The sequence below is a fragment of the Carassius auratus genome, chromosome 28 (genome assembly GCF_003368295.1).
Source record: "Carassius auratus strain Wakin chromosome 28, ASM336829v1, whole genome shotgun sequence".
In the NCBI taxonomy this organism is placed as follows: domain Eukaryota; kingdom Metazoa; phylum Chordata; class Actinopteri; order Cypriniformes; family Cyprinidae; genus Carassius; species Carassius auratus.
The window spans coordinates 7,876,028-7,902,672 of record NC_039270.1 but is presented as its reverse complement, the minus strand read 5'-3'; the positions used below and the strand labels follow the sequence as shown (position 1 = coordinate 7,902,672).

The following is a 26,645-nucleotide window of genomic DNA, read 5'->3' as shown; positions in this document are numbered from 1 at the left end:
GTATTGGTTGAATACTTCCACCAGTTTTGGTGGTCAGCAGCATGGCTGTATTGGGTTACTAGCCAGGCTGAATTTATGAACTCATGCTGATCTAACCTGGTCTTTTCGAAAGGGTTGTGATTGGGATGTTTTTTTCTTTTAAGAAATGTTGCATGAAGCTTGAGACAACCAACAGATCCGAAATGGTCCTTTAGTACTAGAATCACAGTCCATATGAAATCTATAAAGAGGCACAATTACAAGAACGGGAAACTCTAAAGGGTGTTAGTGTGCAGGATATACAATACTTTGCAAAGACTCAAGTGACTAAGCGTTTGCAGGAAATGCAGAACAGGTGTACATGTGAGCGTGATTATTAGTGTTCTATTGGTTCAATTCCTTTTGGAATCCTGGTGAACTTTAAATTTGATTCAAATGTGCGCATTATATTACAGATCGAGCGGCGCCTTGAAAACATGCGATTGGTCTCCCATAATGTGCACAAGAAGATGGTCATGTGTCTGCAGAGCAACGTGGGCTCAGATGTGGACAAGAGACATGTAAGTAACAGCTGCCTTTACATTTCCAGTTCCCTCCATAGTGCACGCTTCTAAATAGTTGTTTTTTTCCTCTTAGAAAAAGCTTCCTATCACAGCCCTTTCACAATCCATGCTGGATGGAGGAAGTCAGCTTGGAGACGAGTCCCTCATCGGGTGAGTTTATGAACTCTCTGACCCTTTGACAGACATACGCATCCCCCAAAACCATTCCATAATCTGGTCCATCTGACCTGTGAGTCATACCAATAATGAGGGAACCTTGAACATTCACTCTTCTCTGAGTCAAACAGAGACAGCGCTTTCAGGGACCGTTTCTGTTCTCATCAGACATGTGACCAAACATCCCTGAGTCATCTGTTTTGTCCACCAGGCAGTGTATTTACGAGCCTGATCTGTGGAAAGCATCATTACCCAACAACATTTGGTAGTCCAGTGAAATTCATAATAGAGTGATGGGACGTTCAATTATTATTGTTCATGATGGAAAATGTGACCTCATGCTGCTTGATGATGATGATTGGTTGATAATGTTAGATTAGCAAGAGTGTTTGATATTATTATTATTATTTTATTTTAATTTTTCAACCATGTTTACATTTATACAATATACGAGTTCGGTTGTGCAGCACCTTTTGACAAAATAAAAAATGCACTGTTTTGTTATGAATATATTTCAGTTTAATCACCTTTTAAAAGACTGGTCAAATTGTTAAAAGTCTTACAAATAAATGCAATTAGGCTTATTTAAAAAAATGTTTTTTTGCATTGTTAAATCATAAACAGAGGCCCCAAATTAATGGTTGCTTATTAAATACATATTTGAATTTTATTTACACATTTGTGCATTGTGAAATAATAATAAATCATAAACGCAGAATCAGTGGAGATTCTGTAGAGTATACTTAGCATTCATTCTCAAGATCTAACAAACACTTGGATTGCATTTCCTTCATTAATTATTCAAAATCAATATTGTGATAGGAATCAATATCGAATGATATGGAAAAGGATACTGTGATAATATTTTTGCCCATTATGCCCGGCTCTATTATTAGAATCTGTTTAGCATTCAAGAATAACAAACGCGACCAGGCAGCATGATGCTAACTGTTACTGATATTGTATCTACAGGAAGATGATGGAAGTCTGTGGAGATGCTGAAAACAAACTGGCCTTGGAGCAGAGCCAACATGAAGTTCAGCTGGAGAGAGATTTTCTGGAGCCTCTCAACCAGCTGGCGGAGGTACGTAAAGCCAAAGACATGCAGATAACCTGCTTTTAAACATACGCTGTAGGTTTACTATCTTGTTTTTGTGCTTGCACAAAAAAGGTGGAGATTCCTAACATCCTGAAGCAGAGGAAACATTTAGCCAAGCTTGTGTTGGATTTTGATTCTGCAAAAGCCAGGTGTGTATAGTTTGCTATGGTGTATATATATATACAGTACTGTATAACTGTATAGTATTTTAGCTAGGATGCATTAAATTGATTAGAAGTGACAGTAAAGATGTTTGTAATATTGCAAATGTTTGACTGAAGACTGCAGTAATTTCAGCTTTGCATCACATGAATAAATTATATTTTAACATGTGTCCAAATAGAAAACGGTTAATATAAATTGAAATAATATTTCACAATGTTACACGTTCTACTGAAAATGAATATACTTTAAACTATACAGGTATCAGCAGGCCACAAAGGCGTTTCCGACAGCTGCTAATGCTCAAGCAATGGCTGCCAAAGTGGACATACTTAAGGAGGAGATGGACGAAGCTCAGAACAAAATGGAAATATGCAAGGTATGGGTATGAGTCCGACTGTATTGAGGTTTCTAGGTGACCTTGGTCAGCACATTCAGTCTAGCCTGATCTCTTTTTATCTTTAGGATCAAGTGGCTGCAGATATGTACAGCTTTTCCTCCAAGGAAGGAGAATATGCTCGCTATTATGTGCTGGTAAGGGCTTTAACCACATAAGACACATAATGTTAGATTTATACTGGATGAATGAATTTAACTTGCAAATAAGGCGTCAGAATGATGCAGGAAGTATTCCACTGGTTATCAGTAAGAAATCGGTCAAAGGGCAGTGGTATTCATAGGTCTTCCTGCTCTACTGTACATTAGTAGTTATCATAACCAGTCAGTGGAATTCATTTGCATGAATAAAGCTGTTGCCTATATACTGTATTGCACAAAGTGTATAGGCAATTAGTAGATAATTGAGTCATTGACCTTTCCTCTTCTCAGACAAAAATAGAAAACGAGTGCAGTTTCTGTGTGTTTGTCTTGACAGTTGTTAGAAGCTCAAGCTGAATATCACAGAAGAGCTTTGGCGTCCATCGAGAGCGTCCTGCCCACCATACATTCACAGCAAGGTGTGATATTCACTCTGCACACTTCTGAAACTATGACCTTATTAATAGCAATTAAACACGCAGAATATTATGGGGAATGTGCTTTGTGTTTTTTTGATCAGATATGACCCAAACATGTTTTTTGACAGGTTTTATGAGATTCACCCAAAGATCCATTTTATTTTTGTATTTTTTTTTTTTTTTTTTTTTTATGAGATATGTTTTTATGAGATTCACCCAAAGATCTGGCCAGTCATCAAGCTATGAATCATTGTTTCTCTTTCAAGGCTTCCTGGTGGCCAGCACTGTAATGTATCCTGTCTCACACTGTAAATCACCCTGACTTACAGAATCTGTGCTCCACACATCCACCTAGTGATGATTCATAAATGTTTCCTGCCATAACACAAATCATTCTCACTTCATCTCATCATCTGACAGATAAATGGACCGAGAAGCCAGCGTTTGGCACGGCTCTGGAAGAACATCTGAAGCGCACTAGCAGAGAGATCGCTCTGCCCTTAGAGGCCTGCATTATGATGCTGCTGGAAACCGGCATGCAGGAAGAGGTATCTGACGCTGTGAAACAACTCATGAGAACCCACAGATGAAAAGACAAGATGGTTTTCATTCAGAGGGGAAGTCGATGCACTTTGTTACTGCACACAATGGCAGACAGTTCTGATCTTCAGGGAAGTGGTCAATATGTTTGCCTTTTGCAAAGGGCACTTTTGTACAGGACCCGTTTTAAATGGATGACACTTTTTCTTTTTTTTTTAAATGTGGATTTAAAAACTGAAGTTGCATATGTGTCAAAATCCAAATAAAAGAGGGGTGCAAGTTAACATTTTATGTTTGCATAAATTCACAGGTGTGTTGATTTAGCAGGCAAGATCTTCTTAATATTTGGTCTTTATCCCTTGTTTCAGGATGGATGGATAGATGAATGGATGCATAGACGGATAGATGATGGATGAATGTAGAGATCATAGATGATAAATAGATGATGGATGGATGGATGGATAGATGATGGGAGGGTGGATGGATGATGGATAGATGACAAAGATGATGGATGGATGGAGGGGGTGGGTGGATGGATGGATGATAGATAGATGGATGGAAGGATGGAGGGGGTGGGTGGATGATAAAGAGATGATTGATGGATGGATGTGGATAGATAGATAGATGATGGATGGATAGATAGGTGGATGGATGGATGGATGGATGGATGGATGCATGGAGGGATGGAAGCATGGAGGATAGATGGATGGATGGATGGAGGGGTTGGGTGAGTGAGTGTCTAGATGATGGATGGATTTATGTATGGACTGATGGACAGATGAGTAAATGTTTGAATTCATAAATGGATGGAGGGGCAGATGGATGATAGATGATGGATGGTTTGACAGATGGATGGATAAACGGATGATGGATGAGAGGTGGGTGGATAAATGATTGGATGGATGAATGGTCAGATGGATGATAGATGATAAATGGATGGGTGGGTAGATGATAGATAGATAGATGGATGGATGAATGGATAATTGGATGGGTGGGGGGTGGATGGATAGATGACAAAGATGATGGATGGATGGTGGGGTGGGTGGATGATAAAGAGATGATGGATGGATGGGGGATAGATAGATAGATAGATAGATAGATAGATAGGTGGATGGATGGATGATAGATGGATGGATGGATGGGTCTGGATGACCTTGATGATTTGTGAGAGCGACGCTGTTGGCAGTGTATCTGTGTTAGAGACGTCTACTGATTCACTTCTGCTTTTTGGCTGAAGACAGACTAATAATAGCAGTGAAACAAGACAATCATTTCCCTGTGAAACCATCACTGACACATATGAAAACAGCCTTTCCAGTCATTTTTTAAACATGAGCATCTCAGTTTAGATTGCACTGCATGTTGCAGAGGCCTTGTGTGTTTACAACATTTCCTTTCGTGCCAGGGCTTGTTCCGTATCGCTGCCGGAGCCTCAAAACTGAAGAAGTTAAAGGCGGCACTGGACTGTTCCACTTCCCAACTGGAGGAGTTTTACTCTGACCCTCACGCTGTAGCCGGTACCAGACATTTTTTCGCAAATAACACTGTAAAAGGACGTAGTCTGTTTGCAGCTAGTTACAGAGATCTTTAGCATCTTTGTATTTAGAATGACTCCCAAAATTTGAAACGAGACTGGATTTGTTTGATTTTAAAACATGTGGTTGTGGAATTCTGGCGCTGATCTATTTTGAAACCTGGAACTTTTCAGTTCCGTTCACCAGAGTGAAGAGTGCCACCTCTATTAGCCAAATAACTGAGTCTAAATCCACTTTGCATTTCATGTTGCAACAGAATTGAGGGTTTGAAAATCCATTTGGTGTTGCTCTTGTTTTCCCATGATTATTTAGGAGCCCTGAAATCTTACCTGAGGGAGCTGCCTGAACCTCTGATGACCTACCAGCTGTATGAAGAGTGGATCCAAGCCTCCAGGTAAAGCACATTCACATATAATACATCAAAGTCCATCACTTCAGGGCTTTTGTATCATCAAACCTTGAACAATCTTGCATGACTAATTAAGGTATGAGCATAAAACCGTATTAGCAAACAAACAATAAATAGCAGGGAGGGGTGAGAAGTGAGAAACTTGAGGTTTTATTTTAGCCCAGCCTGACCAAATGACTTCATTTGAAGAGCAACTAATTTAGTAATTCTTTCTCGGTCGTAATTTATCGAAACCAACAACCAGGCATTTAAATGCTTTAATTCAAGATATAGCACCATTCAGAAATAATACTTTTGTGTAAACCATTATACATTTTGTCTTTCAGGACACTTTGATTTAATAGGAAGCTCTGAAGAGCAGCATTTATTTGTTTTGTAGCATTGTAAAAGTCTTCACTGTCACTTTTGAGCAGTTTTGCTAAATAAAAACGTATTAATAAAAAAAAAAATAGATAAAGATTTCACTCGGTTTAATGCAAGATACAACCCAAAATGAAAAAAATATATATATTCACATAAAATTCTTGCTTTGTCGTCAGATTTGATCCCTGCTGTGAATATTCCAGTGTTTTGATTTCTACAACAAAATATGTGACAGCACTAGTATAAATACACTGAAGTTCCATTCAAATAACTCAAAAGGCTTTACATTATATCAGTTGGATATTTTGTGAGGACTGCTATATTTCATATATTTGACATCTTGGCCACTAAACTAAAATGCTGCCTGAGGAAACGTCTCAGTATTACATGCTAAATAGGTGATGACATATCCATTTGTGATTGTATCCCATATAATGAGTCATCTCTGGAGCTGTGATCATGTGTAACAGTCATTGAAGGTGGAGCGTCGAAAGAGCTGATGTCAGCGCTCATAAGCTCATGTGTTTGAGCTCTCCGTTACACTGATCTGTGTGTGTGTGTAGATACAGCAGAAGTGTTTACTCTCTGTTTTCCTCTTGTTTTCTCTGTTCTGCAGCGTCTCTGATCCTGATAAGAGGCTTCAGGCGCTGTGGGTGGTGTGTGACATGTTACCAAAAGCGCATAAGAACAACTTTAGGTCAGCTTGTTACTACTACACTAAGCTTTCAGCATTGACTTGGAATGACTCTTGTGATCGTAACACGCTAATCTGCGTCTGTGAAGGTACCTGGTGAAGTTTCTTGCAAAGCTTGCTCTGGAAAGTGACGTAAATAAGATGACCGCGAGCAACATCGCCATCGTACTGGGACCCAATTTACTGTGGGCCAAGACAGAGGGGTGAGACACAAACCCAAGAGCAATCCACTCACATTACAATTTACATTATGATTGTCCTAGTTTCTGTTTCTTGTGAAATGGTTTGATATGTTACAGTTTTGTTGTTCTTCTAGGAGCCTGGCTGAGATGGCAGCTACTACCTCCGTCCATGTGGTGTCTATAATAGAGCTGATAATCAACCATGCTAGCTGGTTCTTCCCTGAAGGTAAGACTACCATGGAGAAAACCTAGTGAGCTTTAACTGTCTAGATAGGCAGACAGACGCCTGACATCCTAAATGTGATGCTCAGGAGAAGTGCACTGGAGATTTAGGGTCATAATGCTCATAGCTGAATATGCTGCTTGCTGTTTCTGCCTTTTACAGCTCGGAAATTTCAAGCATGGAATTTCCAGCTCCCTCCTTGGAAAAGAAGTCAGACTTGAAAATGCAGTTGTAAATAACCATGTTTATAATCATATACCTGCACAACAGATGCAGCGAAGTACAATTTTACATTCATGAGCATTGGACGGTTGCAAAGCTAAGAACTTGTTAATAAATATTAAATTTAGTTTGAACTATTTTTATCAATACTTTTCAGAAACGGTATAAAATCTATTGATATTCAACCAAAGCTTCACTTCATCTTCCATCTAGATTTTTTTTTGTATTTAAAGTATTTATTTTTAGTATTTTAACTAGAGATCAACCGATATGGGTTTTTCTATAGCCGATGCCGATGTTTAGAGGTCAGGGTCAGCCAATGGCCGATATGTGCTGCCGATTTTTAGGGCCGATATCTTGAAGTTTTCCCCTTGATTTGCATGCTAAAATGTCACACTAATAATAAGTGGATCCACAACAATTTTTTTCTAAACTTATCATTTATTGAGCACTGGCTTGAACCATCTCTCGAATCTTAATTTAGTGCACTGCAATCGCACTAAATTTATCCAAAGTTAACCAAACAAATCAATAAACTGACCAAGTATTAAATATCAATTCAGTCAATCATCAGTCAATCATTTACATAAAAGTTTTAGAGCATTTATCAAGTAGAATTTTTCAAGTTTGTTGGAACATAAATGTAAACTTAAATATACATTTAAATAAATACAATTTTAGAAATAAAAATCAATTAAACTGAAAAATATAAAAAAATAATATAGAAAAATAAATAACAGTAGTGCTGCAAAGAGACTAGCAACTAGCAACATTTGTGTTTGGTGTAAATGACACAGAACATCTAAAGTGCATTCTAATTTCAAACTTACATCGCAGTCTGTTCATTATTAAAATAAAGTACGGTCAACCAAACATTTAAAAGGTTACACTGGTCAGTTTAAATTGACCGTAGTATACCGGTCCACTCTGCTGTTATGCCAAGGACGTTTTGCTCATGTGAAGAGGATGTTCCGTCTAGTTTACATTTAAAAAAAAAAAAAAAATTATAGTTTAACATTCAGATACATTGCAAATATGGAAACATTTGGATATGTGCAGAACGAGACGTGAGCAATAACCTCCAAATACATCTAACCAAACCCGCGCTCGCTCGTCCTCGTATGGATCGGAGCATTTTTCGGATTAGCAAAAAAAAAAAAAAAAAAAGGCCAAGACAAATAAACATACGTTTTGTCTTTTTTTTTTATTAACATTAAATTATTAAATTAAAATATATGAAATCAACTTAGTGCACATGGCATAATATCTTCTTTTTAACATAATAATAAGGACTTCTCATCTTCCAGTCTGCTGTGATGAGCAGTGATCGTCACATATCTCTCCGTCCCCCTGGACGTCCACCCGTCTGTGGTGAGCGCAACAGAGGATGCTCGGGATAGTTCATCCACAACTTTTTTCTTCTCCTGTTCATAAAGATCTGGCACAATCTTTTCACTCTAACCTCTTTCCTTCATCATTATATCTGACAGGGAAGCCAAAATGCGCGGGGCGTTCAAGCTCCTCCGCTCGGCATTATCACTGAACAGTGTGGACTGAACATGCGCAACCTTTTTTTTTTTTTTTTATAAATCAATCCCCGGGTCACGTGTGTGCCGAACCGAAGATATTGATCCAAACGGATCAATGATCAATGATGATCCGTTGCACCACTACTATAGTGTCATTTGAAAACATTGCAGTTGCATTTTAAAATACAACAATGAGCACCATGAAACCATTGAAAGAGGTTCCCTGTTTTCTCCTTGACGGGAAACGGTCAACAAAGTAAAATAATCTTAAACGTATGATGCGCTCTCTTCATTTTATTAAATGATCATAATCACATTTATTCATTTTACAGTCCTGCTACTAGCATCTTATTCAGACCAAAACCCCTTTAATTTGGGTGAGAAAGCTTTATTTCCAAGTGGCTTTTGCACATAATAATAATACTGCTGCAGATGCATTTTGCAGCATTAAGGTTATTACTTGGTCGTTAATTTAAACGACGATCGATGATGGAAATTATGAAATACTGACATCCCTAAATACAAATGACTTGGATGGAAAAATGGTTATTGTCTGCATCAAACCATGCTTCCGACCACATGTTATTCACCGTTCTGGGCAGCTCCAGGACAGCTGTCTCTCCGAGCGTGGTGCTGTCTGTGAGCGGGGCGGAGTAACAGAGCTCTCAATCACGCTGCAGTGTTTGTTAGAGCTGCAAACTTCTCCACCCCATTTACAGAGTGAAATTCTCTGACTACCTTTATCTCCCAGGGCAGTTGTTGAATCTTCAAAAAGTTTTGTCTTGGGGTGCTTCACATGCAGTGGCAGCAGCAGCACTTTCCACCGCGCCAATAACGGGGCTGCCCGCCGACGTGCCTGACTTTAAATCGACGCTTCTAAACACGGATATCAGCCGATGCCGATATATTAAAAAATTACAAATATCGGTCCGATATATCGGCCGAACAATATATCAGTCGACCTATAATTTTAACTTTTATTTTTGGTTTCATTTAAAAAAAAATGTAAGTTTTTATTTTTATTTTTTTAAATGCATGAATTAAGCAAACAATTTTATCCAAAACGACTTTGGATATATGTGTTTATATGTCTGTTTATATTTGACTGTATAATAAAACATGGAATAGCAATATTCAGTACCAGGTTTATTACCAAAAATGTTTGTGTTTTTGTCATTTTTATTAATTTTTAATGTTATTATCATATAGCTTCGTTATTATTATCTTTTTTTTTCAGTTGTAATGTAGTCATTTTATTACTTTCAGTACATACTTATTTTAGTTTTTTGCCAGCATTTTTTTTTTTTAGCTTTTGGAGTTAAATTTGTTTTAAGTTGTTTGAGCTTTTTAATTTTATTTAATAAATTTTTTATTTTATTTTATTTTATCAGCTTTAATCCAGTTGCATGCAAATAATTTGCAATAGTTTCAGAATTAATTTTAGTTAACTGTAACAACACTGCATGGAATTACATTATCCATAAAAGATGCAAGCAGTACTGCTTCAGATTGGATCAAAGAGAAGCAGCAATATTTGTGCTGGAAATATGTCTGTAAATGTTGGATTGTTTAGAAATTGGAACTAACCTTGTCTTTATTTAAGATCAGTTGGCTTTTACTCAGTCATGGCTGTGTCTTAATATCTCTGCTCTTTGGCTCTTCAGATGTGGACTTCAATGTCTCAGGCATGTTTGCTTTGCCTGGGTGCCCGGGGACCCCTGACTTAGAAGCCGGGACCATAGACAGGAGACGCCCTAGCAGCCAGGGGTCGCTCGATTCTGACACAGCCCGCAAAGACAGGTACAAGTCTCATCCCCGCGTTTACAGACATGACTCCAACTCCACAGTAGTGTCTGCGTCCTATGTAGTGGCCAGTGAGTCGGTCACAGTCAAAGCAGACAGTCTGAGACCAGAGCTGGGGGCTGTTTAGATTGTATTCATTCCATATGACAACATGCAATTCTCTCAGCCATGTTTGTTTGTGGTTTTGCTTCATTTTTCTTTAGATTTTCTGTTTGGCTTTTTTTTTTTTGCTTTTTGTTTTACTTTGTTTATTGTCAACCGTTGCTTATTGTATGCTTTCTGAAATAAATAAACTTTATGCTCCTAGCTATGTATAAAGACATTATTGCTATATTTCATGATTATGAATTGGGTGCCAAATTCAGGTTATTGACTTGCATTTCAAAAGCGCTAATGCAGCATTAAAAGGAATGAATAATTTGTATTGTAGTAAATGCAGTTCTAGTTTCTATAACTCCAGCTCTAGTTATTCAGGGAGTAAAAGCAGGAAGTGTTCAGTCCCGTCGTGTTGGTTTGGTATGTTCAGAATGAGTCACTCCCGCAGGCCATCATACCAAACACTCAGAGCTGGAAAAGGGGAACGTTTCTGTGCCTCTGGTACGGGAGAGTCCTTCAGCTGAAGTAATGCCAGTGTTAATTTACTAGTTTTTATATTAGTGCTGTCAAACGATTAATTGCATCTAAAATAAAAATTGTTTACATAATATATGTGTGTATACTGTGTGTATTATATCATATACACAAACACATGTATGTATATATTTAAGAAAAATGTTTATATATGATATATATTTATATATATAATATAAAATAAGAATATAAATGTCGATACATGTAAATATTTTCAAAATATATACTGTATGTGTGTATTTATGTATACATAATATACACAGTACACACTCACATATTATGTAAAAAAATATTAAATTTTATTTGACAGCACTAATATATATATACATATACAGAATTGTATACATATATGTATAGTAGTTTTTATTCATATTTTAATAAGCTTTTATTTTTTACATTTTCATTTAAGTTTTAGTTGATGTTTTAGCAATTTTTTCAGTTATGTATTTTGCAAATGCTATTATCCAAAGCAACAAAGCAATTTGTCAGCTTTCATAATATACAATACTAACTTAAAAAAAGTGAAATGTTTTAAAATAATAACTGAAACTTTTTTATGTTTAAGATTTACACCTAATATATTATTCTACACGTTATATATGTATATATTATACTTATGATAGATAGATAGATAGATAGATAGATAGCTAGCTTTATTTTAAGTAAAAACAAATGTTAATAGTTTTAGTTAACAATATAACCACTGATTAATTCTACATTAATGAATGAATACTTCATTCAATACTTTTTTACTATTGGACAATGCTTAGCATACATAAAAATGTTCGAAGTTTGCAATTGCATTTAGTGGCAAAATATAAAATCAAAAAAATTTAAACGTATGTAAATTTATAGTATAAGTATCTTTTAATTTGGTGATGCAACATTCAGTTGTATAGAGTGCACTATACTAGAAATGTACTGCCTGTTATTAATAGCAGCCATCACGAGTCTCAGAGCAGCACACAGTAGCGGCGATCCTTAATAAATTAGCATTTTTTAAAGAAATGCTTGAGTGAATAATGTATGAATTTTGTTTCTGTGGCGTAACTATATAACTTGTCACACACAAACACACACACACACACACACATATATATATATATATAATTTTTAATATGTTGAAAATGTTTTTATGCTGAATTCTTAAATTCTACAACCCATTTGAAATCTCATCCGTTCCCAACAAATCCCTCTGGTTGCTGGATGTCCCAGTGGTCAGGTGGTGGTCCTGTCCTTCTCCTCCTTCCCTTCTGTGGAGACTAATACCCCACTGTCACTCTCTGGTGTGAGTGTTTCATGCTGTCTCCCCTCTTCCTTGTAGCCCTGCTAACAAACAGCCGGAAATCGTCCCTCGTAGAGCTGGCACAGTAAATAAAAAGCAGCACTCCACGCCTACCTTCCAGCCCCCTCTGCCTCCCATTGACGACGGGGGGGTTCCCGTGTTTGAGCCCTCCCCTCGGTCGCCCACTGGCAGGGGTCTGGAGGCTGGGCAGGCGGGAGCTGTGCTTCCTCAGACCCTTCAGCCTTTAGTTCAGCAGACTGTGGAGAACAGGTAAGGATTGGTGCGACCGCAAAAAACCTCACCTCGCCGACCGCTGCCAGATGTCAGGAGTTGGCCGCTGAAATCTGTGTCGTGTGCACATCGTTTTGTGCCATTCTGTTGATTATTGCTTCAAAGCACTGCTTTAAAATCAGTCGAATGGTTAACAATTGGGTGCAATCGCAGAGTAAGGCTATAAACCTTTCAGGAGAACCTTGTATGGCAAAATTCAAATGCCGCCATTTGTTGCTGTGTTATGTACCTCGTCGTCTTGTGCCATTCTCAAGTTGTTTTTGCTTCAAAACACTTTTGAAATCAGAAAATGATCACCACAAAGATATAAGCTACTACCATTGTACCCTTGATCTAGACATGCTCATTGCTAAAATTCACAGTTTCCGGGACACATTTAATATGAGTAAACCCCCCTTCTCTCTATATATATAGGATTAATTCAGGATAATTGGGACATTTTTTCCCCTGTTGTTATAATGGCAATAAAAAAAGTGTTCCAATTTACCTGAATTCAGTTCTTATATATACATAATATATGTGTACAAAAATATTTAACTGAAAATGTAGGACAAAAAAAAAAAAAAAAGTAAATAATGAAAAGTTTTAAACATTGATGAATAATTTTTTATTTTGAGTTTTTGCATGCTGGTATTGTGTGTAGGATTTAAATAAATCAAAATAAATAAAAAATAAAATAGAGTTTATTATTAAAAGTTAATCATGATGTTATAATTTGTTTTGTTCTGTTTTGTAAAGACTATTCGGAAATCATAAATCATTAGATTAATCCCAATTATTTGTGTGTGTGTGTATATATATTTATATATATATATTTTTTTTATTATGGACAGTTTCATGTATTTCTTTTGTCTTTTACACATCTTTTTTTTTTTAGGGAGGCCATTGTAAAGCGCTTTTGATAAAAAATAAAAAAATAAATAAAAATTAAAAACCTTGGCCAATATGATAAAGACAAGTCTCCCAACCTGTTTTCTCTTTTTTTGATTTATTCAATCGGGAAGATTGAAGCAAACGCCACTCAAATCTCAAGTTAAGGATAGTTTGTCAAATTACTATCAAATTACTAAAAATGACTAAAATTGATTTATCCCGATCAGGGCCAAAGTCTTTCTAGTGTCTCTGTTCTGTAGAATATTCTCTGATGCTTGAACTTGTGTGTCCTGCCTTGTCTTTCTCTATTGCTTGTTCTTTCTTTAGTGAAGAAGATGCACTGCATGCGGAATAAAAAACTGCTAACTTTGCTAACTGTTTTTCCTTAAAGGGTTAGTTCACCCAAAAATGAAAAAGTGTTTTACTCTCCCCTGAGGCATCCTAGGTGTATATGACTTTCGTTTTTCAGACAAATCGGATTTATATAAAATTTTTTTTTTTGATCTTTCAAGCTCTGTCTTTGCGATCAACGGGTGTTGCATTGCTTCAGTCCAAAAGAAGTTAAATAAAAAGTGCTCATCCATAAAAGAAAGTGTCTTTTAGGCAAGCCGTGCCACTCTGCCGCCATCTTGGCAAAATAAGGTTTAAAACACCTTCTTCCCCTCAGGTTATACCCTTACTATGCATGCGCAAGGGATCCTCAACTGTGCGCATGCGTCAGTGGAACCAGACGATAGGCTTAAATGTTCCCCGGCTTGACTGTTAAAAGCAGATGATTGGCTCTCCAGCGGGAGGGGCGGGACATGTGAACACAACCGCCATCTTTGCCGTTACGGGTTTTCCTTATATAGTTGTGTTGAGGATTGAGGAAGTGGCATGTCTCTTATAAATTGTCTCTGATTAAAGTGAATATTACGTCTTGAATATGGATATGTTTCTTACAAAAATGCATCGAGTCACTACAGGAGGACTTAGTTCACCCCCCAGAGTCATGTGAGACACTTTTTGTTATGGAAGGCTGCTTTTTATTTAACTTCTTTCGGACTGAAGCAATGCAACACCCGCTGACCGCAACAATGTAGCTTGAAACATCAAAGACAATTTTTTATTTAACTCCGACTGGATTTGTTTGAAAAACGAAAGTCAAATACACCTGGGATGCCTCAGGGGTGAGTAAGACACAGTCTAATTTTCATTTTTGGGTGAAAAATGAAAGGCATGCACTACATATCTGTATTAACTTTTCAGTGCAAGTCATTAACTCAACTTGGACCACTACATTTTAACGTCCCTGCATGTGAACTGACCTGTGTGTACGTCCTGCAGTGTGATCCCATGAAAGAAGTTGCCTGCTCTCCTTCTCTCCCCAGTAACATCGCCCGAGATCCTGTATCCACACCCCCTGCCATGAGGAACGGCCCGGGAGCTGTGAGTGGGACGCCCGCTCCGCTGACTGTAGGGACCCCTACCTCAGGTCCTAAGGGCCCCAGTCCATTCTTGGGCCGCAGAGGTCAGAACTTACTGTCTTTCCTCATATCTTTATTCAGATCTATTAGGGATGTGCAATATATTGGTTATCATATTCAAGTTTTTTTTAATAGTTATCTATCAATGTAGAGTACACTTCCATTTAAAAGTAAAAGAAATCAACAGTTTATTTCAGCAAGGATGGTTTACACTGATCATTATGTAAATAAAATAAATATGAAATGTAGAAAACCGCAATATTAAGCAGCACAGCTGATTTCATCCTTGATAATAATAAGAAAAGTTTCTTGAGCATTAAATAGAGAGTGTTTTCTGAAGATCATGTGACACTGAAGACTGCAGTAATGATGCTGAAAATTCAGCTTTGCATCACAGGAAGAAATTACACCCTATAATATATTCAAATAGAAAACAGTTCATTTAAAGTTTAATAATATTAAACAAGATTACAGTTTTTACTCTATTTTCGATATAACAAATTGAGCCTTGGTGAGCATAAGAGATCTTTATCAGAAAAAGAAAAAATTATCTTAAACAATACTGTGTATATATTGTATATTATATATTTTTTTATGTATATATTCAATTTTGCATGCTTATTTCCTAAATTTTTACATTTACTTTTACTAACTTAATCTTTAAAATAAAGCCCCTTGAAGCCATGGTGTAAAAAACCCCCTTACCTGTTATAAATTCACTGTAAATCACAGCTTCACGGGGCTTATTGCTTTTATTAAACGGTTATTCCATATACGTAGTAAGGTTTCACCAAATAAAACAGAGCAAATAAAGTGTAATGATATTAATAAAAACAGTATTCTTCCGCCAAACAATGTAGTTCCTCGAAAACAGTTGTGGTTCCAACAAAGTGGATGCCTAGTAACACACAAATGTAAACAAAGGTGTATGTTTGTAGAGTAATGTACAACCGCTTTGAATGCGGCTCAACCAATCAGAATCAAGGACCGGAACGATCCATTTTATAATAATAGTTAGAAAAACTGCTACATTTAATCATTAGCAAGTCTCGAAATTAATATTCATTTTTATACTGTAGCTATTTTTTATTTAGACATTTTTTCAGCTATAATTAATTGGAGGCAAATTATTTAAAATAATCAGTGCATCCTTAAAGGGAAAGTACACCCAAAAATGAGAATTCTTTAATTAGTTACTCACTTTCATGTTGTTCCCAACCCATAAGACCTTCGTTCATCTTCTGAACACTAATTAAGATGTTTTTGACGAAATATAAGAGCTTTCTGACAGCAACACAACTGACATGCTAAAGACCCAGAAACATAGTTAGGACCTCGTTAAAATAGTCCGTGTGACATCAGTGCTTCAACGAATAAAACATCTTAATTTGTGTTCTGAAGATGATTGAAGGTCTTACATGTTTGGAACAACATGAAGGTGAGGAATTAATGACATTAATGACATGTCTGGACCGTTTGGTTTCAGGTACAAAGAAACAAGCGCCAGCACCTCCCAGACAGAGCGTAAAAGCAGCTCCTAACCAGCCCACACCAAACCAGCCGTCAGCCCCGAGCACCCCTCAGTCTCTCCTCGCACCCCGCCGCAGCATTCAGACCCTCATCCAGGCCCCCAGCCACCCTCCTCCTCAGCCTCCTTCCCAGCCTCCCCCCCAGAGCACAGAAGAAGCCGAACCGTCCCTAACCCGAACACCCACCCCTCCCGGTACACCTCCTCACGACAGCTCCCAGCTGCGCCCCAGGCCCACCCCTCGAGCACGACCCAAACCCGCCGGCCCGCCACCACCACAACCAACTAGTGACGGCTCCAACGGTGTCTGTGTTTCTGGATCCAAGATTATCTCCGGTAAGACCAATCATGACAAAACTCCAACAACATGCTCACATTTCACACACACACACAAAGAATAAGAATAATAATTAAAACAATTATAAATATTTGTGTTCTTTTAGAATAAATTTATACAATTGTTTAGAATTATAATTATTTAATGCTAAAAAAAATACAACATATGAGCAAAACATTGCACATTGTGTAGCCAATATAATTATAAATATATATAAATGTATAATTCAATACTTATATATATATATATATATATATATATATATATATATATATATATATATATATATATATATATATATATATATATATATATATACAAATATTATAATAAATCTGAAATTATATTTCTAGAAAATACAAATATAGCATATGACCAGATTGCAAGCTGTATGACATTGTGTGTCTTTTTTCTTTATTAATACAAATAGAAACGAAATATGGAAAATCAAAAGAAAATAGCACATTTAACTTTTCCTGAGGGCAAATGCACGCAACTACAGAAATGGAGTTGTCTGTACAAACCTGATGGGAACGTCAAGCACTCAATGGATGGCATTTGCACTCTTTTTGATTGTTTGATTATGATGCATTTCTACAGCTCCATCAGCTCTAGTATGGAAACACACTCATCTAGAGTCTGTGTAAACGGCAGGTGTTCAGTGTCAGTCCATTGTGTACCTCATTAATAGCTCATTATTGAGACGAAAGCCCCTGTCAAACAACTCTCCCGAGGGAGCGTTTGAATCCATTAAGCTTGGTTCACATGACAAACTAAAAGCTACTAAAAGACTAAAAGCTTCATAAGGTTTAAAAAATATATTAATAATTACATTTATATATCATATAATAATTAATTGTATTATTAATGAAGGGTAATTAAATAGAAGTTAAGCTGTATAGACAGAATCCATGGAATGTAGAAAATACCTCTGAATTATAAAATGAAAAATATTTTTAATACAAAACTAATAATAATTTAATTTCTATTTATAATAATAAAAACAACAATAAATATGAAAAGAAGCGTTCCAGGTTAAATAGAAGTTAAGCTCTATGGACGGCATTCATGGCATGTAGAAAATACCTATCTATTATAAAATGGAAATAATTTTAAATAAATGAAAAAAAAGGGAATTTTAATTATATAAATTTATGTTTAAATAATAAAAAAATGAATACAATTAAATATGAGAAGGAATGTTACAGCTTACATTAAATTAAAAGTTAAATTCTGTGGACAGCATCATAGCATGTCGAATATACCTCTGAAATATAAAATAGAAGTAATTGTGTATAAATGATAAAAAACATCTTATATTATTTATTTGAAACAAAATAATGTTTTGTTTCAAATAAATAATACAATTAAATATGAAAAGGAATGTTCCACGGACAGCATCCATGACATGTAGGAAATACAGATGAATTATAAAATGGAAAAATTGTAAATAAAAGCAATAATAATAACAAAGAAATGCACTTACAATGATAGCCTCTAAAGTAATCATAGTAAATGTATAACTAAACAATTTTTTAGTTTTTGCAAGTTAAGAAACGAGTTAACATATTTTTTTTGTGATTGTCACAGATGTTGTCAGTTGAGCTTTACTCGCACTGACCCTGAAACATTCCTTCCTTGACTGTCATGTCATGGATATAATATTAATGTTTACATTTGTATCTTTTATTTGGCTTCAATATTTTGCATAAAAATCTCAGATGATTAATTCTTCTGTTTGTCCTTCTGAAACACACTCTCAGAAAAAAAGATACAAATGCTGTCACTGGGTCGGTACCTTTTCAAAAGGCACACCTTTGTACCTAACGTCTACATATTGGTACCTTAAAGACACAAAAGTGGACCTTTGGAAAAGGGTACTGCCCCAGTGACAGCATTTGTACAGAACATTGTTGAAGTTGAACAGAAACGTATCCAAAGAAGAAAAAAAGTCTTTGAATTCTATTCTTGGAAAACGGAATCTTCCGTGACAGTTAATTATCATAATTTATTATTATTTATCATGGCTTTCAGCACCGTTGTGATGTTTATTTGTCCCTGGCATCCATTATTTCAACTCCGAACTGAACATAGGTCTTCTGTTTAGTGTTTAATACCGAAATTGACTTTCAGCCACACACACACACACACACACACACACACACATCTTTATGTCTGGATTTCACATTTCTCGCTCATAACATGAATTGTCATCATTGGCCTGGCTGTAGGATGTGTCGTGTGTAATAATCTGTGTGGTAAGTGTGGGTCAGTGAAAGCACGAGCTGCAGTAGACGGATCTGTTTCCAGCGGTTGTGGAAACATCAGCAGCTGCCAGGAGTCCTTCAGTGTTTGGGCCGAGGTTCAGACGCTCTCCTGCTTCACCGCACACCGCATCTGCATGAGAGAGAGCTGCGAAGCTGCCACGTTTAATGACACTACCACCACCGTGATTAATGCCCCAAGCATTGTTTAACGAAATCACCACTTTCAGTGTTTAATGACACTCTTTTTGGTGGTTCATTGCCATCAGAACTTCATCCGAAAAGCCAACATGAAATCAAAACTCACCCTGTTTTACTTTCCTAACACACATTCCTGATACTATTGTGCACAGTTCATTAGCACACATGTTGATCTGAAGAAAAATACACTTCATGCATCGCTTGAAGTTGAAGATGTTCACCATTTATTTGATATTTTTTTAATAGAGCAATGAAATTAAACTGTAATAATATTTAGCAATTTCACTGTATTTTTAATCAAAGACGTTCAACCAAACGCTCCAAACGTTCAACCACTGGTGGTTGTAATCTCATATAATCCAGTTGATATATTATGGAAGTAAAATGGGTTGCAGAAGATGTTTCATGTCGACTTTAAAAGGCTGAGATGTGATTAGACTGGCTTTCTGTAAGTCCACGGCCGTCTGAATCGTGATTGGCTTCACTGTGCTGGAGGTTGGTCGTCGTGGTCATCAGTGTTTGATCTCTTGAACATGTTGTGTCGTTGTTGCACTGTTACAGATGTGTGATCTTCTGCCTGTGAGATGTGGTGTGAGTGGCAGGCGATGGTAAGAACTCTGGGTGTATCAGTCGCTGTGTGTCTGAATGCTTTCTCTGCCTGTTTAACCCGACTAACAGCAACTCAACCTGCATGACAAGCTGCCTGACCAGTGGCTCTGTGGCATGTCTTAGGAGAAAATACCAGCACATGCTTTATGCAACTAAACATACAGTAACTCTTTACCCATGAACCTCAGCTGCTTCTGCAGGGTGAATGTTAGCTGTGCCACAGACACTGTGTTATTTAACATTATTGATTATTTTACATTTGATTTATGCTACAGTTTTAAAAGTTTGGGGTCAGATTATAATTTTTTTTTTTATAATTAATAATCCTATTTAGCAAGGATAAAATAAATTGATCAAAAATGACAATACTTTTATAATGTGACTACTTTATACTTGCTATTCCTCAAACAATCTTAAAAAAAGACAACTTCATTCATTAAAAAATCTTACTGACCCCAAACTTTTGAACAGCTGTGTACATTTTATCATGTTTAGATATTGATATCATATTAGTATTGTTGTTGGTTTATATGTGTCGCTAAACTACATTATTTTCATTATTTCATCATTTAAATAAAATAATACTAATACTGGATATCATCCAAGTGCATCTTGTTATAAATGATACATTCTTGATTTGCCAAGGTCAGTTTTTTGGGAGGTTTAATTTCGGTGGAAATATGATCAAATGTTTTCTTTGAAGTATCCTGACTGTGCATTCTGATTGCACAGATGAAGATGAAGATGGAGATGGAGATGGAGATGGAGAGGAGAGATCTTTGACGGGACCAGGGCTGGATCTGGTACCGGAGCTTGAGGAGGATGAAACCACAGGAACGCTCACAGAAGATGAACACCAATCAGTAAGCACCGCCCTGTGAGGTGGGCGGAGTCCAGTCGTCACACAGACAATGGAAAGCTATGTTCCTAATAGAATACTAGCATACTTACTGCACAGTGTATTCTTACTATTGTTATCGAGGATGACATCAGTTACCTTATGAATAAATATAGGTATTAAGCATTCAGATTTAAGTAAAAAATATATATATATATATATGATCAAATGAGTCATCAAAGTTGCTTCAAACGTCACACTGGAGATGGAAGGTCAAGTCAATGCATTGCCTTGTGGGATATGGTACCCAGCACAGTGTGCATTTATAGTAGGTCATCTGGGTATTCAAAGCCTACAGAAAATAGTAGATACATACAGCACAAATAGTATGATAGTATGCTATTCTGAACATAGCTATTCACTTTGACCCCTATAGAGATCTCCCACTGTCCTCACAATGCTGGCACATTGTAACTATATACCAGGAAAACAAAACAGTCTGCACATTAACATGCTATACATTCTTGATTTCATCCAAAAATAGCATAAAGCTAGTTCGGGTTTTAATCAAGTATGAATGTCTTTCAATTTAGTGATTTTCTGCATAACAAGGGTTTTTATATGTGCCTTGAAAAAAAACTGATGTCTCACACAATTCGCCTCATGTTTTTGTTGGTTATCATGGTGAATGTCTTTTTTTTCCACATTTATTTGAATCATTCCTTTTTTTTTCTTTCAATACTTTCGTTTTTTGAAGATTTCACAAAAATTGTGTTTAACAAAAAAAAAAAAAAAAAAAAAAGCTTAAGAAACATAATGGTTATACAGGTACAGTTGATTTAATAAATGAATATGATTTGTATTTTTAAGTATTTTTCCTGGGGTGCAATACTGACTGCAATGTAGTGTTATGACATGACAGTCATTTTTGTATTAGTTTAGTAGTTTTTAACAATTGTAACTGTCTTTTACAGGGTTTACTTTAGTGGTGTATATACTAAATAAACCCTGCGTGTACTATTATGAAATACTTTATTCTCCAAAATGACCAAAGATGCTTTTTTATATATATAAAAAAGCGTATGATCCTGTGTCAGAGCTTTAGGGGGGGTTATTTCATGTTGGATGCAATGCAAAAACAGCACTGACAACATAAATGTGAATGAAAGGGTTAATGGATCAGTCAAGCTCAGGAACCGTCAGCTAGAAAGCCAAAGTCATTTAGTCTTTTCAAGAGTGAGTATGTGTCTTTATTTCTGTGGATATGTTATCTTTAATTGGCTCTTAATTGTACATATTGATTTTTATTTCGGTTTCATCCCCTTTTGTACATCTGTGTGCACATTCCCTCCATCTGAATTCTACTTCATGTTCTCCAGTGCCTCCAGTGAATAAATGTTGGTACACATTCAGTTTTTCAACACAGCAACTGTTTTCTGATTATATATCTAATAAAATGCTTACAGAAATCAAAACCAGTTGTTTTTTGAAATACGGCTTAAGTTGCAGAAACAACAGGGACAAATTGTTGAAGTGTTGGTTGCAAAAAAGAAACAACTGATTTATGATGATATATTATAAATAAGAATATTGGTTTATTATTAAGTACATACTGCGTGGAGATTTTCTTTCACTGCAGTCACAATAAACAATACATTATAAAGGACAAGTGACTGTGGCCAGTAAGCGAAGAGAAACACGGCCACTGATAGACAGACAGACGATGAGCTTGGTGTTTACCAGGTGTCTTATACAGGGGTCTTCCTCTCCTCTCTGCTTCTCCATTCCACAGATCCAGAACAGATTTAAGTTTAGATGAACCCGCATTGCTGGACGCACAACTACTGGAGTCTGCTGACAAATAATGCATTCAGAATTACATGAAAACAAGTATTATCTACATGAATATAATTAGGAGATTTAGTGCATTTTATCTAAATCAATGATGCTCAGATATTAATTGTGATGTAGATATTTAAGTAATTCTTAGAGTCATTGTATGCTTACAAATAATTCTGTTCCTCCATTTTTTTTTTCTTTTTTCTTTCACCTCATTTAAAAACATTGAAAAATATGAAATGACTTTGTCTCCCTCTGCTGGAAAACTGGACTATCTAAGAAATAGAGCGGGATAAATTATACAATTTACAACATCATTTATCTGTGCCTGCGTATGGAGTGGTCAAAGTACCCTCTTTTGAAGGATATGCATTATTTTCCATGTCTTTTGAGTATTGTGGGTCATCCTCGATCGTCTGGAAAACTGAAACCACAACCGCTTTCTGTCACAGGATCGTGTGTGTACCACGTCAAACGACTGATCTGGAAAATACCAAATCATTTATATGAGTTTATTTCACAAATTAAACAGATAATTCACCCAATAATTGTAATTCTGGAAAATGCCTGTAACCAATTATTTGAAGGTAGCCGATGATTCCTATGATACTTTTTCTCCATACTACAGTATGGAAGCCAGAAATGTTTTCTAATCTGGGGTGCGTTTTCCTAAAAGCATAGTTGCTAACCTGTTAGCACCTTGGTTGGCAATGGGAAATTGTATTGCAACCAACAAAGTTGCTAACTTAGTTACAGCCTACCACCATGCCCACTATCAGACTCCAGAATGCACCCAACACAACAGAAAAATGAATGAGAATGACTGATTACCAAGTGTCATAAATCGCATTCTTATGCACTATTCTGTGCCATTTTGTAGTATAAATAAGTAGTGTATTCAAACTAAAATTTCCACAAAAAAAGGTCACCTCAAATACTCTGATGATGATAGATTGGATGTAGATGAAGAGCTGCCCTCCCTGGCTGGCCTGAACCAGAGGAATCCACAGCACTGACACCAACACACACACACACACAGCTGAAACAGTCCAGCTTTACAAGAGCACAACAATTTAGCATTTGCAGTCGTAGAATGACAAAATTAGGTTGATTTACCAGAAACAAACGCTCACCAACAAAAGAAGGATTTTATTTGTTCTAGACACCCAACATTGTAAGATGTTGATATTTGGTTGAATATAAGTTCTGACATCCAACCAAATCAACATCTGTCCGATGTTATAGCATTTCTGAGTACTTTTAAATGTAAACAGCCATTCTGTGTCAGGACAATGTCTAATGCCAGTGTCAATTTGATGGAGAACATTGACAAATACTGTTGATGTTGATATTTTTGTTACCAAAATTCTATCTCTTTCAAACATCACATTGACATTAAACATTGACAGTCAATCGTGAGCCTATGGCAATCAAAAACCAACATGCTAAAACATCATAATGTTAATATCCACACAACATTAGATTACAACATCATTAGACACTGATATTTCATTAGTTTTAATTAACCAGGAGTCTGTCCAAATGCAAGTTGATCTAAGTAGGGTTGCAAAGGGATCAAAAACTTTCAGACACTTACTAAAAAAAGTCAAGATTTTCTGAAAGTTTCCAAAAAATACTGTAAAGTCTCGAGAAATTCTGAAATGTTTCCAGAAATGGACCACCTCTTCGCAAGTTTGCAAAGCCAACATAAAATTGAATGTCAACCCAATTTTCATTTCCATCAAAAATGTAACATCTATCCATTAATGGAGGTTGACATCGACCCATCTATAATTTCCAAGTAAACGGTCCAATGTTTGTCTTTCTGGTTACATTTAAATGCAAATAGCCCTTTACAGGATGGAGAAAAAGATGAACTGTCCTTTAAAATCTACGTGATAACAACTTGTTGATGGCATACCTTCCCACAATCAGGAGTTCCCACTCGGAGGCAGTGCGGCAGATGTTTCCTCAAAGGTCTATGGATGAAAATAGTGCTGGAACTGTCAAATATGGAAGTCAGAGAGCAGCCAACACCACAGCCATCATTAAACCCCTCAGACCTCGACAAACACACAAGAAGAGAACGATTCATCACAGACACCTGTTCTAGAAACTGAAAACTAAAGAAAAACAACCTACATATGAGGAAATAATCAAGGAATCTCACTGATACCTGCAGGAGAAGCTCCATTAGCAGTCTGGTTTAAGCAATGTCCCAAGAAGCCCACCGGATTCCCACAAACTGGTTTACACACATTTGGGTCTCCACAGCCTACCTCGTCTACAATTCACAAACACTTTAAGATAACAAATCGTGCTTTTAGATGTTCAGAGGTCTTAAACTTTGGTGTATTTCGGACACACCCAGGGGTAAAGTATCCTGCTGATCACGCCTGGAATCACCATCATGAAGAAGGGCACAACTTAAGAGGTAAGCAGCGAGTAAAGAGCCTCCTTTAGCATGCACAAACCACCTTAACAAAAAAATAATAATAATAAGCTGGTTCTTTACCTGGTCAGAACACCTGAGAATACTTATCCAGGACAACTTGAAATCCGCCAACCTCCAAAACACCTTCACAGCAACATTGAGAAGAGTATATTATTATTGTATTAAAGGCTTCAAGACTTAAATCAATGACTGCCACGGTCACTCACTGAAGCCCATGAGGATAAGGGCTCCGATCTCCATGATGAGAGTCTGAACCGCATCGATGTAGATCTCTGCTGTCAGACCTTCATCATCAGTCAAGAGATGCTTTAGCAGATTATGAGACTTGCTCATATCTGGTTTCATGAGAATAGAGAAGTCCACACTTATCATTCTTGCTGAGAACAGACCTCAGCTATGACTATAACTATAGCTATGACTATAGTTTTAGTAATCATTTCGAATTCTGTGGATGAGAATGTCACAAATATATCACTGTCATAAAGCAGTTGTTTTTCACAGAATTTCTTCCTTACCATCAGAATGATTCTGAAGCTGATATTTCAAGGGGAAAAAAAACGATATATGTTATTTCAGTACACACATTATACCATTGTGACCGAACATAAAACACAATTTTTCACACACTTTTCCCCCCCAAAAAGAAAAAACTAATTATTTATTATTTTAAAGGGTTATTAATGACACATCATTTGGATATTTCCATGCCGGGGAAAACGTTCATACTAATTAATACCCAAGTATATAATACTAAACAACAACATATGTACATATTTTTTTCTTTAAATAGGTAAGTAAAAATGCAACAGCAGCAACCTTAACTAAATCTGAGCATAATTTGTTAATAGTATCCCATTGTTCATTATTAATTCTTCTTACTGATACTAATTAATATTCAGTACTGTTCACACATGCACATTAAATATCATTCAAACCCATCAAAAACAAAACAACAGTGAAAAGTTATCTTTCTCATCCTGCAGAATTGAACAAAGCTGAATCAAAGATCTCAAGAGGAGCAAAATGAAAGACTAGAAACAGACAGGGGTCTTTAACTTAGTAAAAGTCCATTTAAAGAGGGTCTCCAGTGAATGAACCCAGAAGTTTCTCTCAGTAGCGTAGAGATGACCTCTCTCCAGTCAAAGGGATCAAACTCCACTCACTTTCATGTAACACTTCACGCTGGTTAACATGTAAGGGTATTTTATTACCAAAACCATAATGACAACAGAATGTTGCAACATCGCTTATACAGAGTAGAAGCAGCAACATTCATTATACAGGATACATTACAAAAGAAAGGAAAACAAACTAACAAAAATAAATGAACAATAGTAAAAGTCCTGTGCTGCCCTGTAAGAGTTCATAACTTTAGTAGTTTGTGTATTTTTTGCATTTACAATATCACCACCAGATATGAATTCACCTTAATATGGCTCTTTAAGTTCAAGTCGTATGGAAGCATATGGGTAGCATTTTTCAATTTGGGATGTAATATGCAAAATGACAATGCAATATGTAAAATTGCAATGCATTTCTGTATTTACATTTTCCAATACATTTGTGCAACGTTTGGTGCAAAATGAAAATGAAAATTAAATTACATAATTTTCA

The 26,645-nt window shown here is 36.4% G+C and overlaps 1 protein-coding gene and 1 long non-coding RNA gene across 6 annotated transcripts in view; one reads left to right on the top strand and one right to left on the bottom strand.

Moving 5' to 3' along the window:
• LOC113046657 (rho GTPase-activating protein 17-like) overlaps nucleotides 1–22,148 on the top strand; it is a 33,780-nt gene extending 11,632 nt beyond the window's left edge. The window contains exons 3-21 of one of the 5 annotated variants that reach the window (XM_026207534.1): nucleotides 435–539; nucleotides 616–692; nucleotides 1,671–1,782; nucleotides 1,870–1,946; nucleotides 2,221–2,338; nucleotides 2,425–2,493; nucleotides 2,834–2,915; nucleotides 3,336–3,463; nucleotides 4,861–4,972; nucleotides 5,303–5,384; nucleotides 6,379–6,459; nucleotides 6,546–6,659; nucleotides 6,773–6,864; nucleotides 10,277–10,412; nucleotides 12,370–12,600; nucleotides 14,865–15,004; nucleotides 16,447–16,824; nucleotides 19,852–19,898; nucleotides 20,638–22,148. In XM_026207534.1, coding sequence (XP_026063319.1) covers nucleotides 435–539; nucleotides 616–692; nucleotides 1,671–1,782; nucleotides 1,870–1,946; nucleotides 2,221–2,338; nucleotides 2,425–2,493; nucleotides 2,834–2,915; nucleotides 3,336–3,463; nucleotides 4,861–4,972; nucleotides 5,303–5,384; nucleotides 6,379–6,459; nucleotides 6,546–6,659; nucleotides 6,773–6,864; nucleotides 10,277–10,412; nucleotides 12,370–12,600; nucleotides 14,865–15,004; nucleotides 16,447–16,824; nucleotides 19,852–19,859 — 2,142 coding nt within the window. In that variant the 3' untranslated portion in view covers nucleotides 19,860–19,898; nucleotides 20,638–22,148. Of the gene's footprint in view, nucleotides 1–434; nucleotides 540–615; nucleotides 693–1,670; nucleotides 1,783–1,869; nucleotides 1,947–2,220; nucleotides 2,339–2,424; nucleotides 2,494–2,833; nucleotides 2,916–3,335; nucleotides 3,464–4,860; nucleotides 4,973–5,302; nucleotides 5,385–6,378; nucleotides 6,460–6,545; nucleotides 6,660–6,772; nucleotides 6,865–10,276; nucleotides 10,413–12,369; nucleotides 12,601–14,864; nucleotides 15,005–16,446; nucleotides 16,825–19,851; nucleotides 19,899–20,631 lie in introns of all 5 variants that reach the window. The other 4 variants (XM_026207533.1, XM_026207532.1, XM_026207531.1 and 1 more) reach the window with 4 other exon arrangements.
• LOC113046658 (uncharacterized) lies at nucleotides 21,520–25,640 on the bottom strand. Its single transcript, XR_003276135.1, has 2 exons — nucleotides 24,753–25,640; nucleotides 21,520–24,639 (listed from the first exon to the last, which is right to left on the bottom strand). It is a non-coding gene; the product is annotated as an uncharacterized LOC113046658 (long non-coding RNA).
• Nucleotides 25,641–26,645: the final 1,005 nt, after the last annotated feature.